The 16960-nt window shown below is 41.0% G+C and overlaps 1 protein-coding gene and 1 pseudogene across 1 annotated transcript in view; one reads left to right on the forward strand and one right to left on the reverse strand.

The window, feature by feature from the left end:
- CUBN (cubilin) overlaps window positions 1-16960 on the reverse strand; it is a 1289359-nt gene that overhangs the window by 449805 nt on the left and 822594 nt on the right. The window contains exon 48 of the mRNA XM_085631507.1: window positions 15120-15301. Coding sequence (XP_085487633.1) covers window positions 15120-15301 — 182 coding nt within the window. The remainder of the gene's footprint in view (window positions 1-15119; window positions 15302-16960) is intronic.
- On the forward strand, window positions 6145-12425 carry LOC146789385 (rab-3A-interacting protein pseudogene; annotated as a pseudogene).

Raw genomic sequence — 16960 nt, forward strand, 5'->3', positions numbered from 1 at the left:
CCATTTCTTCATACTGGGCTGGAGGAAGCCATTTAGGATTCAAGAGGACATTTTTCATGCTGTTATTGATTCAATAGTCATTGACCTAGCTAACAGACCAGCAGCCTTCATTACACTTAAACTGCTGTTCTGCATGCTTGCCTCTGAGCAGTGAACTGTAACCGAAACTCCTCGGCTATTATATACACAAAATGCATTATTCCACTTCCATTTTCACACTCCTTCCAAACCCTAAACCTCACGTCTCCCCCAAACCCAATCCACAGAAACCGTTTGCTAAACCCCTACTCCACCACGCCTCGCAATCACCCAAGCTGGTGCTTGATTCAGCATCTTAGCTACTCTCAGAAATTGGGTCTCTAGTTGGCAGAGGTTGGCACCCTGTCCAAGTAGGGACCACAATCTTAGTCAGGGTAAGTCAGATACACAACCTAAATTAACTTGTGCTCCCCCTTTGATAGCTTGGCACAGAGTAGTCAGGCTTATCTAAGAGGCAAATGTGTTAAGTGTCTGTGCATACTTAAGTACAATAACACAGTAAAAATACCACAAAAAGGCTCCACACTGAATTACAAAAATAGCATATGCATTACTGGTTAATACAAGACCAAAGCGACAAAAATCCAATAAGTGTTTCTCAAGTTATGCTCTTTTAGAATTATAAAGGTTAAGAAGGTACTTAAAGCAATTGCATTTCTCTGGTTAAATGTCACAGTTCCAAGCAGTAGATCGATAGAGATGTTTCTGCAAAGCTTCTGTATAGAACATGACTCCAAAGGCCCAAGCGATTACCAAGGGGTATGCTGGGTCCCTTACACCAAAATAACTTTGTAATGAAAAGCCGCTCACGAGGGAGCGCAGATCAGTTACAAGCGCACCCACAGGCCCTGCTGTGTGCACAGTTCCTTTTCTCAGGAGGCGGTGACATCAAGGGAATGAGGCGTCCACCTCAATCCGTGCTGTCAAGAAGGTTTGCCATCAGCAATCCCACATTGTCGTCAAACCTTGGAGGAGTGGATGCGATGCAGCATCTTTGGCCCATAGAGGCAAGTCTCAGTGTCATTGATGAACCCCATAGGGGAAGAGGGTTAGATGCGGCATTGTAGGTGAGTCCTTGTATTACCAAGGCAATGCGTCATTGAACCCCGTTGGGGGAGGAGATGAGGGGCAATGCTGTAGGCAAGTCCTTGTGTTGACAAGGCAATGTGCTGCCAACAAGCCACACTAGAACAGCCTCCCAATGCACTGCGGTAGTGGCAAAAGTAAATGCAGGGATTTCACTTAGCTCGCAGCCACGAAGAGCAGATCTGTGTAAGGCTAAACTGCATGGCCCAGTTTAGAGGTCCACGGCTGGATGTGGCACGTCAGGCAGGGGGATGTCTCAAGCAGCTAGAGTCCAACAGTTGTTGCAGAAACTAAATATTTGGTGGCCCTGAGAATTCCTGAACAGGGGACAAGCCAACAAGCCCTTGGAGTTACTTCAGTGTTTTTTAGAGGTTGTTCAGAGTAGGTCCGTCCTTCTCACTGTCAGGTTAAAGGCAGCAGGCATCAGGCCAACACAGCAGAGCAAGTAGCAGAGTGGCAGTCCCACCTACAGCACAGCAATCAGCAGACAACCGGCCTTCACAGCATAGCAGTTAGCAAAGTGGCAGTCCCTCCTCCTGCGCAGCTCCTCTTTTTCACAGAGTCTCCTCAGGACCCAAAGTGAACTGAATACATGGTATCGGAGGCCCAGGACTTATATCCATTTTACCCATTTTAGACTTTGAAGTAGACAAACGTCAAAGAGGCCTTTCAACCTCACAAGGTCCCTAACCTTCTTTTCCTGGCTGCAGAGTCAAAGAGAAGTATGCAGACCTTTGTGTGGGGACAGGCTCAGCCCTATTCAGGTGCAAACGTCAGCCCTCCCTCCCAATCTACCTCAGGAAGACCCATCAGCTTGGTGATTAGGATACAACTGTCCCACCACAGCTCCCTTTATGTAACTGTCTAGAGGGAATGTACAAAGCCCAATTGTCACTCAACCCAGATGTGTATTTACAGTAAGGCAGAGGCACAGAATGTAAATTAAAAAATGCCATCTTTCTAAAAGTTGAAAACAATAATTTTATCTAGCTGTCAAACTGACAGCTAGATACAATTATTTTTTTCAATTGTATAGGTCCAATCTAGCTGCCTACCTCAGGGCCTACCCCCTCTAACAGGGTGAACTTTCTAAAAGTGGCATTTTCAGACTTACAATTTAAAATCTGACTTTACCATAAATTGAGATCTTAAATTGTGAGTCAAGAGACACCAAACTCCAAATCTCTTCTTTTCCCAATTGGTAACTACACTTAAAAGATGTTTGAAGGCAATCCCAAAGTTTACTTATGGAAGAGATAGGTCTTGCAGTAGTGAAAAATGAATGTATCAATTACTCACTACCAGGACATGTAAAATTCAAAAAGTACATGTTCTACCTTTTAAATGCACTGCACCCAGTCTAAAGGACTGCCTAGAGCCTACCTTAGGGGTTACTTATATGTAATAAAAGGGAAGGTTTGGGCCTGGCAAGTAGGTTACCTTGCAAGGTCGAAATGGCAGTTCAGACTACACACAGAGGCTCTGCAGTGGCAGGCCTGAGCCTTTTGTAAATGGCTATTGAAGTGAATGGCAAAATCTGTGCCAGCAAACCCACTATTAGTATTTAATTTTCAGGTCCTGGGCACAGAGATGTGCACTTTAGTAACGACTTTTAAGTAAATGAAATATGCCAATTGTGGATAAACCAATGTCAACATGTTTAGAGTACAGGGCATAGGGACTTTAGCACTGGTTAACAATGGTAAAGTGCCCAGAGTCCTAGAGCCAACAAAACCAAAATTCAGCAAAAAAGGGTAGGAGGAAGGCAAAAAGTTTGGGGGTGACCCTGCCAAAAGGGCCATTTCCAACATCTACTCACTGACACCGTCCACCATTCTGAGAAGTATAAAAACATACCAGAGTGTGCCAAAAGGACAACTATTTCTGGTTAGAGTGAGCTATATTAGTGTGCTTAGTTAGTTGCAGTGATACAATGTTTGCCCTTGCAAAATTGCATTTCCTGTATATTTTTGTTACTGATTTTTTGGGAGAGTTTGGAAACATCCAAATGATGATTGTTCTGTCATTATGTTTGAATTGCAACTAGTCTTGACATGAATGTTGTGTTTCAAAACTTGTTCTACAAAATATTTCACTGTTTATGGGGAGGCCCTTTGTGAGGTGGCTTTCTCTATTGAGGTGTTGGGGTGCTTGCACCTAGATTTTTTTTTTATACTGCTAGAAGGGATCTAGTAAGGAGTACTGCAGTGAAGTGCTGTAGATCATAGTGAAGTACCCTTTTGTGTGGTACGAGCATGCTGGCCAGGCTCAGGTTTTTCATTGGTCTCATACTTAGTGTTCCCTGCCAGGGCTCAGGGCATACAGATGGAGGTGTGGCCAGCTGTAAACATAAATTCACATGAAATAAAAGAAGCGGGTACACTTACAATTTTGTAATGAGCTTCCTGTTCACCTGACACTATTATAAGAGAAGATGAAAGCAATATAAAACACTGACAATATCCTTCTAACACACCATCTGGGAATTTTTATTTTCATTGCATTTCTAGGTGTGGTGCACAACTGAACAATCTTTCCTGAATCAGTTTTCTTGCTTATTTTTGGGGAGATAGCTCGTTGATCCTGCTCATGTGCTACCAAATCGATGTGGTTTATCCAAACTCAAGCTCTGCTTGAATACATGAGCTGGGTTTTCCATTGCCAAACTGGGTGCTGCATTGAAAGAGACTCACTGAAGTGTTCACAAAGGGGAAGAGAAAGTAAAGCTGGAGCTGAGTAAGATGTTGAGGTGAGGACCGAGTGTGTAGTGTCCTAGAAAGGCAGGAATAAAGTGAGGAATCTTTGAATGGAGTGCAGTGCAATTGTCGTAGCTCAAGGGTATATCTTAGCGTTATGACTCGGAGCAATTGGTCAGCTCATGAAGGTTTCTAGAAGCTAGAGAAACATAACGATAGCCATGCATAGAGTTTGTAGCAGTGTAGCTGAGGTAGGCCATGTTTTGTTCTACTGCAGTTTTTTTTTTTGCATTGAAAAGGCCTATAACAGTAAGGGCAATAAATGCAATAGAGGCAGTTATAGGAATTCGTTATGTGGGAAGAAATTTAAGACAAGGTTTCCATGACCGATATTGGCCATGTAAGCTTCTATCCAAGCTTCATGGAAAACTATGGTACCTCAACTTCTCATGGGAGGTTGGAGATTAATCTTGTTGCATAACAATTGCCTCCATGAGTGAGTTAGTGGATCAGTATTTAATGCTAACAATCCTGATCCACTAAATTACTCAGGGTTCTTCTGTAGTGGGTAGCTTGGGAATTCCTATGAAGTGAGGGGGGGGTGAGTGAAAGTTGGCCACTGCAGACGTCACTTGGCAGCCATCTTCCATAGAGTACTATCAGCAACTCAAAATGAAACAAGACCTGGTATGATAATAGGAATCCTGCATAGAGCCAATACATCAACCTTTCTGATAAACATCAGGAGCAAACTCTCTTGTGCATCACATAGACGTATCTCTATACTGAATTCCAATGGCATAAACAGTGACAAAAAATGTGCTTGCTACCTACGTTTATAAAGTGATTATTTCTATTGCTTATGTGGACTTTATTTCATCCTGTCCACAGCACTATTAAGAATATCCATATTTGGGTTCCATCAACAGATAATAAAAACAATAAAAAAAGTCTCCTTAACATTGATAGGCCTGATTAACAAAGGTATCTTTTTACCCAAACTTAATTACGTAATGTATGCAAATGAATCAAAAAACAAAAACTGAGATAACAAATTGGAGGAAAACAAATCATGGAAAACCAATTTTAAGGACAGACGATTTTAAGGAAATACAAAAAAACTGAACATTTTAGGAAACATTTTAAGAGAAAGATCATTTTAAGGAAAAGTCCAAAATAACAGTAAACGTGCCTGGAGTTTAGGACTAGTGAGGCATGGGCAATGTTTAGGGGTGATGAGGGGTTTTTAGGTATCAGAAATGGGGGGAGTTTAGCGGTGGTGGGGGGTTTGTAGATGGATGGAGTTTAGGGTTTGAGGTGTTTCTGAGGTTCAGGGATGAGTAGAGGGGTGTTGAAGAGTTTTAGGGTTCATAGATGGGGAGTTTAGGGCTGGTGAGTATTTTTAAGGATCATTTAACATGATTGGGTTTAGTTTAGGGTGGTGAGAGCTTTTAAGATTCAGAAATGAGTGAAGTTTAGTTGTATAAAGGGGTTTTTAAGGTTCAGGGATGGGTAGAATTTAGAGGTGGTGAGAGGTTGTGTATAGGGGTCTTGATAGGTGATGGGATGGGTGTTAAAGGGCAGTGAGAGTTTTTTAGGGTTCAGGGATCGGTGGAGTTTAGGTGTGGTGAAGGGTGTTAAGGGGTCAATGATGGGTGATGTTGCAGGATTCAGGGATGAGCAACGTTTAGGGGTAGTGAGGGATTTGATGATTTAGGGATGGATGGAGTGTAGGAAAAGAAAGGGTTTTTAAGATTCAGTAATGGGTGTAGCTTAGGGGTCAGGGATAGATGCTGTGTTGGTGTGGTGAGGAGTTGTTAGGTTTCTTGGATGGGTTGACATTATAGGTAGAAAAGGATTTGGGTTCAGAGATGGGTGTAGTTTAGGTGTGGTGAGGGGTTTTACGGGGCAGGGATTGATGGTGTTATGGGGTTATGAGGGATCAGGGATCCATGGTGTTTAGGTGTGGTGAGGGGTCATCAAATTAAAAGCATCTAAAGTAAATGATTGACACTGTAAAATATATACATCTGAAGCACTGAAATAAGTAGCTCAGACAACACTGTTTCTGAAAGTAAGATCTGCAACCATTGCATTTACACCTTAAAATATAGGCATGCAAAAGCCAATTTTGGACAGAAAGATATTCTATGAAATGGTTTCTATGGAATGGTAAATGGTGAGGTGAGTATGTTAGGGGAAGTGACATTGTTATACTTATACTGTGTACCAGCTGATGGTGGGGTGCAGGAAACATGGGAGGGCCAGTAGCCTTACCCAACAAAATTCGCCATTGCTCCATCAATAGGAACATATGGGGAAGATGACAGCATTCTGGTCGCCTTCTCCTTATTCCCTGGTGATATGTGAGTTTTGCAGTTGAGTGCGGGCCATATGGTCACAGGGACAAGGGATGAAAGGCTCACTGAGAAATATCATGTGAATCCACTATTTGTCCAATGTGCATCACACGTCAGGCTCCACAAGTCTGCCAATCTATTTGATTTGCCCAGTCAAGTATACTAAGAATTCAACATGCACTTGCTGTTGTTTCATATAATTACCAAGAACAAGTTATTATCAGGACCATGATGAAATGCCTTGTAATCAAACTTACACGCAGGATGAATATGATCGAAATAGCAATATTCACCAAATACCGTCATGTAATTTGTGCCTTACTTGCCTACATCCTGCCTGCATGCCATTTAAAAATTGCATTCAAAAGCTATTTCATGTATGAGGCAGAAAAAAATCAAGTTAAAAAAAAACATATTAGAGGTCAAAAATGCTTTTTGTTTGGTTTTAGGAGAGACTACTGCACCAAATCATTTGATATATTTTGTCAGTTCCGGAATGTTATGAAAGGTTTGGTACAAACATGCTAAAAGAAATGTTGCTGTGTGGGTGAAACAGCACCTTACCTTGTGCATCTTGATAAATGGATCAGTGATAAACAAATGCACTCGTTGTTTTGACGGCCTGCAGTGAAGCTGATTATTGCAGATATATTGCTGCTGTGATAGCAGACTAGAGTGCTGCAGACCATGGGTCAGTAGGTTAACCCCTTCGGTGCTCATGACGGAATGGTTACGTCATGACCCACGGTTGAGCTGTGCTCATGACGGAACCATTCCGTCATGAGCACACCCGCGCAAGATTCCGTCAGCACAGCGGCGGAATCTGCGCAGCATCGAAGGGGTTAAAGAAGTAATATTTATTATATTTGATAACAATTATTGGGGAGCGTGCTATAATGATGTTAGTGTTCAACCAGTATTTACCATCATTGGGACTGCAGTTGTATGTAACACAATAAAGACTCTTAATATTGTTTTGTCTCGAAGCTTAGCAAGTGAAGACATTTCAGTATGCTATCAGACATTTGTGCATGGACGTCTAGTAGTAATTATAAGGGTGAGTGTCAAGAAGCAGAAAGAAGGGTTAGAGGAGAATACTAAGCAAATATTATTTGATGTGTCCGTTTCTTACATGTAAAATATGTTAGCGATTCATCGTAGTTACATAGCTGGTTGCAATTGCACACTGCTTCCAGTATGAATAGCCACATGGACTTTGGTGCAAGTTTGTGAGATATAGCCAACAGGTCTTTGAAGAGGTCTATGCCATTCACCCTACCAAAGAATATCACGCAAACTCACAGATTTGACCTGGAAATTCTAGTTTGTATACTCTGTTATCCAAATATTTCACCTCATCTGTTCTACTGTGTGACCTCTTACTTTGTGTTGATTTGTAGGTCTGGTGTTAGCCAAGACCTTTTGATTTTGCTAAAAGTATACATACTCACTTAAAGGGTCTTTTAGCCAGTCCACTTCATCCACTGGTTTGTTATTGTGTTAATATATTTTTTTCTGCCCTTTACTGCATAGAACATGTGGCAGTGGGTTAGCCCATTTTAACCATAGGCTAAATTCACTGTGATGACAGCATTACGCACTTATTAAGGAGCATATACACAAACACAGTAGTTCCCTTCAGTGACAGGAACTACTATGGCAATGTGTGTTTTTTTAGACTAAAAAGGTGTTTTAATTTTATGCCAATGTTTTTAGACAATGCTGTGAGGCAAGCAGTATTGAAGTATGGCTTTGAAGCCCCTTCCACTCTCTGCCTATACTTTTAAATGGCTTGTGTCATTTTTGTTCGTAAATGCTGGCTTCTGAGTCATTATTGGGCTTGTTAGTCACTCCTTCCTACCGCCTTGTCTGCATTTTTTACCTCCCATAACGACTGCACCTTTTACTTTTCTTGTTACACGGTCGGCTTTATTTTGTCGGTAAGCACTATTTTGTTTAATGGTTTGCCCCTACACCACCCACTACGTCCCAGCATGCCGCCCACTTTTATTTTATTCACTAATGATGGCCCGCTTTATAGCGACCGCGTTTCTTTCTTTCTTTATTTTAGCAGAGTGGTCTGCTTTAAGTATAGCGGCCATGATTACTTATTTATTTATATGTTTACTACCGCCCATGCAGCGCTTTCACGTTCAAGGAGGCCACGCCCCATTCTTTAGACAAGGCGCAGCTAAAGAAATGTGTACGGCCACTATTAAAGTGAAAGCACGGCATGGGAACTTCTACCCAAAAAAATATCTGTTTGTCAACTGAACAAACAGATGCTTTTTATTGTCAAAGCACCTCATGCTGCGGTTGCACTTTAATGTTGACCACACCCCTTTGTTTAGACACAGCTTGTCTAAAGAAAGAGGTGCCGCCTCCATGAATGTAAAAGCGCCGCATATGCGCTAGTAATTTGCAAAGCAAAGGGTCTCGCATTTGAGAGAGTTTAAGCTATTGCATTGCCAATAACTCAAACTCTCGCAAATGTGAGACCTATTGCATTGTAAATAGTTGTTTTTTATGGGGGCGAGGGCCTGGCATCTCATCCAACTATACAGTTTCACAAAACCCATGAAAAAACAAACAAGTAATACAAAACTGGCCGCCAATGTCTGACCTTTTGGCTTTGCCAATGTTTGTTAAATTTGGATATAGTCATATTATTAAATCAGTTTTTAGTCCCATATCAGCATCCCTTCGTACTCCTTGTTTCTGTTTGTTTTTGTATGTATTGCTTATTTACATATATTATGTCTGGTTTTATTTCTTTTAAGTACATTTTTATTATTTTGAGTGTAATCAATTGTGGTGGGTTTGTAGTATCAAAACGTGTTCCATGCCAAATCATCCACTCTCGCATCGTTTGAATTTTTCAGAATTACAACATACTTTATTGAAGTGTACTCTTCCCAGGGTGTGTTTTTGTTCTCTATGACCCTCTTATTTATTTATTTGTTTCAGACCTGGCAGCCATCACGAGCTCGCAAACCACCGTTATTGGCACTGGTCTCACTGACTTGGATCTATGCAACGCATCCTATAAGGTGTGGAGCAGCTCTTTTACTTACTTGAGTGCCAAATATTTAATTTTGTTCCCTATCCTGTCTAAGCATACTTTCTAAAAAACCCACGGTAGCAAAAATGAAAACTAAGTTTTAACTTATCAGTTTGTCTTCTTGGAGAACTAAATACGTCTTTGTGTTCCTTTGCCAAAAGGCAAGAGGCGGGTGTGTGCTGTCAAATCTGTAACCCTTAATTACATAACTAAGCCCTCTCCCCGGCCATGTGTTCCTGACCTACACTTAAACCGTCTCTGTGTAGTCTTGTGGGTATTTATAAGTCTCCAGTTGCCAGATCACAAACAGTTCTCACAGGGGCTATTATGGTTGTGCTTGCTCTAAACACCCCTTTATCACCGGATTCTGAAAGCAGCTTTCTGGTGGTGGTGATGTTGTTCTATTGTTATTTTTGCTCCTGTCTTTTTGTGCTAGAATATTGTAATGTGATTTTATGTTGTTGAATTTCAGGCTTTTTAGGTTGCATCCTATATTGAGGGTTTTAACTGTTTATTGAGATGTGTGGTGTTATGTTTTAATTGTTGTGTTATGTTTCTTTGTGAATGTTCTTGTGTTGTGTTTAGTTGCTACTTTAGATATATCAACACACGCTCCTATATAGCCAGCAAAGAGCAGCACTAGATTTGAAAGTTCCATTCAATTCTATTCCATTCACCACTTCCCTTGGTGGTAAAATCGCACAGCTCCAATTCTTTAACCACTTAAGACACCAGTCAGCCAAAACTGAGTTCACTTTATGTGAATCAGCCCTTAAAGGCTATCCGTTTCTTCCCCTCCACCATGTCAGGCATGCGTCATAACTGTTTACAAGTAATAGTTTTACCAGATCATCATTTGTACCAATTACCTCATCACATCTGGTAATTGGTGTTCTGCAGGAAGGATATGGACGCCCTTTGCTTTAAGTCTGTGCCTTCCTATCCTGTTTTGTAGTTTTGATCGCTGCCTTTATAGACAATATTATACTACTTGTGGGTTAATTTGCCTTCAGTTGAATGCCCTCAGAGGGTGGCACTCGGCCACATGTCCAACCATTTCCATGTGTGACTCGCAATTTGTGAATTTTAGCGATGCGCAATTTGCAAGTCACAAAAATAAATGTACTAATGTGTCTCAGACACATTTTGCACTTCCCAATGGGGTCGCAAATGACCTGCCTCATCAATATTCATGAGACAGGTCACAATTTGGGACCCATTGGGAATGCGCAATAACACAGGGATGGTGGCCTGCTGGGGACGGTAGACTCCCATGTATGTTTGCTTTTTAAATAAAGCAACTTTTTTTTAAAATGCAGCCCATTTTCCTTTAAGGAAAATTTGATGCTTTTCAAAAACAAAAATTAAACATTTCAGTTTAATTTTTGAGAGTAGGAAGTGGCCGTGGGATCACTGTCTGCTCGTAAAAAACATTTTCACTGCCAACCACAAAGGGTAAGGGGTCCCCAGGGGACCCCGTCCCATTTGCGAGTGGCTAACCACCTACTTGTAGTAGGCGGTAAACTGTGATTGTTCTGTGCCCACATTCGGTCGCAAAACAATTGTACATGCCTTTGCGACCTTTCTATTAGGAAGGGACCCCCTTGGTACTCCCCTTACTAATAGTGACTTGCAAACCCAGTTTTACGAGTTGGTAATAGGTTACCGACTCTTAAAGAAGGTTGATACATGCAACAGCCCTTTTTAGCGGCCGCAAATGTCCATAATCTCCATTTGCGTTCACTAAAAAGTGGTTGTACATGGCCTACCGGAAGCTCTAACACTAGGGACAAATGACATCTGTTGAAATATTAGCTACGGACGTCAGTCATGAAGCTGAATTTATGGATGGTCTGTGATTCCATATGTTGCGGCGTCTGCCATGGCCTGCTAGCTTCACCTACTACACCAGACCTTCTTGGCTTGTGTCATCCAGGGACCAAAGAAAAAACTACCTTGACGAATGATGTGTACCAACCCCACAGCTGTATCAACTCCTCGTCAGTTCCTCCAAACCCACTAAATGTATCTGAACTCCCCACACAACCAGTGTATTCATATCCAAGACAGGTAAACTGTGTGAAATCTTCTGGAACTGACTGGAAACCAGACATGCTCCCCCAAATGCTAGAGCAGAAAGGACACCCACTGTGCAGAGCGAGAGTTCCTGCAAGGAGCTACAGTTATCGATACTTTGGATGCACCTGATGATGTCCTTGGACTTAGTACAGGCAGCCTGTCTCACCTGAGGAGTCCTTCTGTACTGGAAGTGAGAGAGAAGGGATATGAATGCCTGAAAGAAGAACTTGCTAAAGCTCAGCAGGAGTTAAAGTTAAAAAATGAAGAATGTGAAAGACTTTCGAAGGTCCGGGTCCAACTTGGACAGGAGCTGGAAGAGCTTACAGCTAGTTTGTTTGAGGAAGCTCACCAAATGGTATGAGAAGCAAATGTTAAACAAGCAACAGCAGAAAATTAGTTGAAGGAAGCACAAGGAAAGATTGATGTACTTCAAGGTGAAGTTGCTGCATTGAAAACTCTATTATTGTCTACATCTCCAACATCACCTACAAAAGAGATTCAACAAGGCTTAAAGTTGCTCTTTAAAAAAGGCCATGTGAGGAATAAAAGTACCTGCAGCACTATGGTTGGGTCTCAACGGAGCTCAGTGTCATGCAGCCAAGTGTGAAGGACAGTAAAGAGGCTGATTTATTTCTGTACAATGAATTCAAATCTTGGAAAGACGAGCCCACTATGGACCAACAGTGCTCCTTTCTTGGCAGAATATATCAGAAAGACATATGCCCATGCCTGGCCTTCTCTAAAAGTGAGTTGGCCTCAGCTGTTCTTGCAGCGGTGGAAAACAACATGTTTCACATTGAACCAGTTGGCTTGCAACCTACTTGATTTGTGAAAGCTTCAGCAGTGGAACGCGGAGGACCAAAGAAATGTGCTCAAAGCAGTCAAACAGCATTCAGTAAGCACAGAATTAAGCTAGGAGACTCAAGCAACTATTATTAAATTTCTCCATGTTGCAGATATGATCACATCTGTATGCAACTTCTTTACATACATTTAGTATATCCAACAAGGACTTCTGAAGCATAGGATATTGATCAGATGTATTGGTAAGTCATGCAGTTGAGAAAAGAAATGACACAGGTCAAACTTGGATATTATAAATAGGAACTTTAATGACTGTTAAGAAGAAATATGCACAAATTTAACTGAGGATCAAGTTTTTATAAATTTATAAATTTTGATTTATATTTATTCCCTAGGAGCGGGTCCAAAATCCTTTATTTTCTTTCGTTCCACTAATTGCACTAAGAAGTACTGTGATTATTTGAAACCGACCTATGCTGTTGTGCTCTTACATATGAACTGTAGTTAAACCGTGACAAGCACTTACAGGTGCTGCAAATGTAAATTAAAGTTGCTGAGAAACAATCTGGTGAAATAGATGTTAGTATAAACTCTGAAAGTGGTCGTACATGTGGCCCTCAGTTCTTTAACTGTGCTGGTATTGCCAGCTTAAAAAAGAATATTTTTGTGTCCAGAGAAACTGACTATAAAAAGGAAGTGTTGTATACTACCTAAGGTGTAAACCCTAAAAGAAAATAAATAAGAGTAAGAAATTATGTTATTGGTTGAGAGGCATGGAACTCTTCTCACACAGAAAACATAATCCTTTTGAAGGTGAACCACAAGAGTAACTAAATTCATCTGTAATTAACCGTCTGGTAGCTTGGTACGAAAAGCAGACAGGCTTAACTTAGAGGTAATGTGCAAACTATTTATAAAGCACACAAACAATAATAAAGTGAAAACACAGCACAAGAAAAATCCCAAACCAATGTAGAATAATAAAGTAAATTTTAATAAATAAAATTAGACCAGAATAAAAATCCAATTAGTAGAACCGGAGATAATCAATTTTAATGTTTTAGGTAAAAGTAGCACCTGAAAGCACCAGCACCACTCACGGTCATCTAGTCGCAGTAGAGCGGAGCAAAGTCAAAAGTTTAGACTGACTGAAATGGAGTGAGGACTAGCTACCGGGACCAGGTTACTCTCATTGAAATGTTACCTTCTTAAGTCTGGCACAAAGAGTTGTTTGTGCTGGATGACTCTGCGAAGAGGAAACTTTCGGTATAAAGAACAGGTCAAGTATCGTGGATGATCTTTAATGTAGTGCAAAGTTATTTTCATTGCTGGACCTTCTCATTGGTGGTCATCGTGGGCTCTTGTGCAGGTGCCGTCGGGTGCATGGAGGCCTAATCCAGATGGACGAAACTAAGTAACTGTTTCTTTCCGTGTTAGGTAGTTCTGACTGCCTAGTCAATGGGGTGCCAGCCGGGGCAGCGTGTATCGTTTGCTGGAGGACTGCGGGGCTGGGTCAGGAGGCATAGTCAAAGAACTGTGACTGTTTAACCTTTCTGCTAATGGGAAAGTCTGACAATTGTATATAACTGTAAAGTGCATTTACAATGTGTGTTTTGTTTTGATTTCAATAGAGAAGTTTGAAGATTGCATATAACTGTAGAGTGTATATAAAATGTGTATCTCGTTTTGATTTCAGTGTGTGTCTGTATAATACAAAGACATGTGTTTTAATACATATGGTGTGGACTCTTTCTGTAGCGAACACAGTAAGGAGGGTTTATGCCAATTCTTTACAATTGAGCCCTGAGGATAAGCCTGACTGCTCAGTGCCAAGCTACCAGAGGGTGAGCACAAGTATATCATACTCATCCTATTCGGAAAAGGATTCTGACTGGCTTTGATGCGTCTTAACCAGCCCAAAACCGTTGGGTCTAAGATTAAGCAAATTTATTATTTTTGATTAATTAAAATCTTACATAAACTACACATGGAATGCAATCATGATACAATTACATTCAATCAGCTGTGAATAAAACGGTAATAATATTGAAAACCCAATACATAAAATGTAGTTCAAGATTGCTCACTAATGGATCAACAGTCGCTCCCAAATCTGGTGCTGGGATGTAACCCTATCCCAGACCAGATAGGCCTAATAAATACAGAGATGTGAAAGATATTGTACGTATGCGAATTATGGACACATGGAGTTAAGTTTCCTTGCAACTTTAATAAAGAATTTATCAGGTCCAGTGCCCCATATATTCGGAGAGTTAAGGCAATGATTCAGTGCTTCCTTACAAAGTCTGGTGTAGTTTTGTAACAAAGATCAGCTGTAGTTAAACTTACCTCTCTCTGTCCATGCCTTGACAGCAACAGTGTGCAAGTGATTCTTGCTCATAGTCACACAGCCTGCACCTACAGTTCTGGAATTGTTGGTTATGCCTGGCTGGCCAGCCTAAGTTCTTTTATTGGGAGTAATAAGCACCGCAGGTGAGTGATGGATTGTCTGGCTGTTCTACGCAATGGCTCCAATAAATCTCGCAGAGCAGACATAATTATATATGAATCCATGGGATCCTGCGAGCTCTTATTATTGCCAAATCTAAAATGTCAGCGGACCTGCTAAGGAGCAAGATGTGTTTTTTGAGGCTGATTTCAGAGCAGCGCATGGGAGGTTGTTTTCCCAAAATGTCAGTGTCTCCAAGTCCATGACAGAAATTGATAAATACGTAACCCCACGGGTTTGAAGCAGGGCCCTCACATAGCAAAAGAGATCTAAATACAGATTTTAGGCTTCCTGGCCTTGCTTGCTTTTTTTTTTTTTAAATAAAGGAGCAATAAGGTCTAATGTTGGGGCGAAAACAACCTGGGAAACACACATTAGCTGCCTTGGTATTTTGCAACACTGACATTAGGCAGCACCATGAGAAAGCCTTCGGGCAGCTGCAATTATTCCTTTCTTTATAAACTAAGCACTAACTAGTCACTTACCTCCACATAATCACGGTTACAGCTCTGGTCATCCTGGATTCTCATATCACTAATCGTTAGTGCGACTCTCCGCCCCACCGGCACGGTAATCCTCCATTCACATACACGGTTGTGGGGGTAAAGGTTAGGGTAGTTTGGAGAGCTGATGGTCCCTGTTTCTCCATTTAAATTACCACCACACTCTGCAAAGGGCCAAACAATAGGAAATATCACTAGACGATGACAGCACATTTGACACTTACCTCTGAATGCTCAGCCCAAATAACCTCTGTACCAAGCTATTTCATGTCAATTTTCTACCCCTACATTTGAGGCAGGTCCAGAATAAACCTTATGCATGCATGATAATGAAGAAATAAACTCATAGCATCCCCAAGCCAATCAGCTAGTAAAGAATTCCTCTTAAATCAGTTTGTAAATGTTGCTCATCTCTGAAGATACATGTTAAGATAGGACATTTTCTTAGTAGAATTGTAGACAGGATGTTTAATTGAATATTTCAGCGTAGGTGAACAGCACCAACTATACAGCAGGACACTCAGCTCTGGAATGAAGGTCTCAGAGCAACCTCACTACATTCTAATGACATGGCTGAGTTCTAAACTTGACATCACCGGCTTCTAACTTTACCCAAGATAACAACACATCCCCCTCCCAAAAGAGAAAACAAGAAATAAATAACAAGACACTAAAATTACAGTAAAAGAAAAGAAGATTGAAACAAAACCCTGCAAGAAAGATAATGTAAAAACTCTACAAAACAGGATAACATTGTACAAAACTCTAGCAATAAGGAAAATTAAAAAAAATATATACATTAGGACAGAACATAGTCTTTTAGCTTAACAGGCGGATTTTTACTGCTTACTGATGAAAAACTTTCTCTGCAGCTGACATTCACATCTGAGGACTGAGGATTAGAACTTGGAGATGATGAATCTAAAGACTTTCCCGGAAATCTCACAAGTTTAGACATGCTCCATGTACAACCTGTGTCAACTCTCACCACATTCTTCCTAATGGCAACAATGGTAAAAGGACCCAAGAAGCTAGATTTGCCTTTCAAGGTATGTCTAGGATTTTTTACCATAACTCTGTCACCGAGATGCAATTTTTTCTGCTTCACACACATCTTAGAGTCAAAACTGGATTTATATTTCTGCTGATACTCAGACATTCTAGTACGCCTGGTCTCAACAGAAATACCACCATCAATACAAACAGGCAGCCAAACTGGGTTTAACTTGGAAACAGCCTTCCTTTCCTTCAAGGCCTCAAAAGGTGATTTTTGTGTGACTACATTGGGAGTGGTGCGATGTGCCCACCAAGTATCCCTCAAAACACTATTGAAAGAGACTTTAGATTCAAGAGCACGCTGAGCACAACTTTTGACAACTCGGTTCATCCTCTCAGTCAAACCATTACTTTGTGGTGAGTACAGAGCTGTTTTTCGATGGATGATGTTATGATCTTTGAGAAACTCACACATCTCGTGGGAAACGAACTGCTCCCCATTATCTGTGACCAAAAATGTGGGCACACCTTCCGTGACAAAAACAACTTTGAGAAAATCAATCACAATCTTGGTGCACACAGTAGACACACATTTAGTAATCACCCATTTCGAAGTGTAATCTACTAACAAAATAACAAAACATTCACAAGATGGTAAAAGTTCAAACAGGGCAGCAATATCCAGCCCCAGTTTTGTCCACATAACATCAGGAACTTCCACAGGGGACAAAGGTGCAACATTAGGAACACGAGATTTATCGCTGGAAGCACATGGCACACAGTCTTTGATAACGTCTTTAGTCATGTGATCCATGCTGGGCCACCAG

The sequence above is a fragment of the Triturus cristatus genome, chromosome 10 (assembly GCF_964204655.1).
Source record: "Triturus cristatus chromosome 10, aTriCri1.1, whole genome shotgun sequence".
NCBI lineage: Eukaryota > Metazoa > Chordata > Amphibia > Caudata > Salamandridae > Triturus > Triturus cristatus.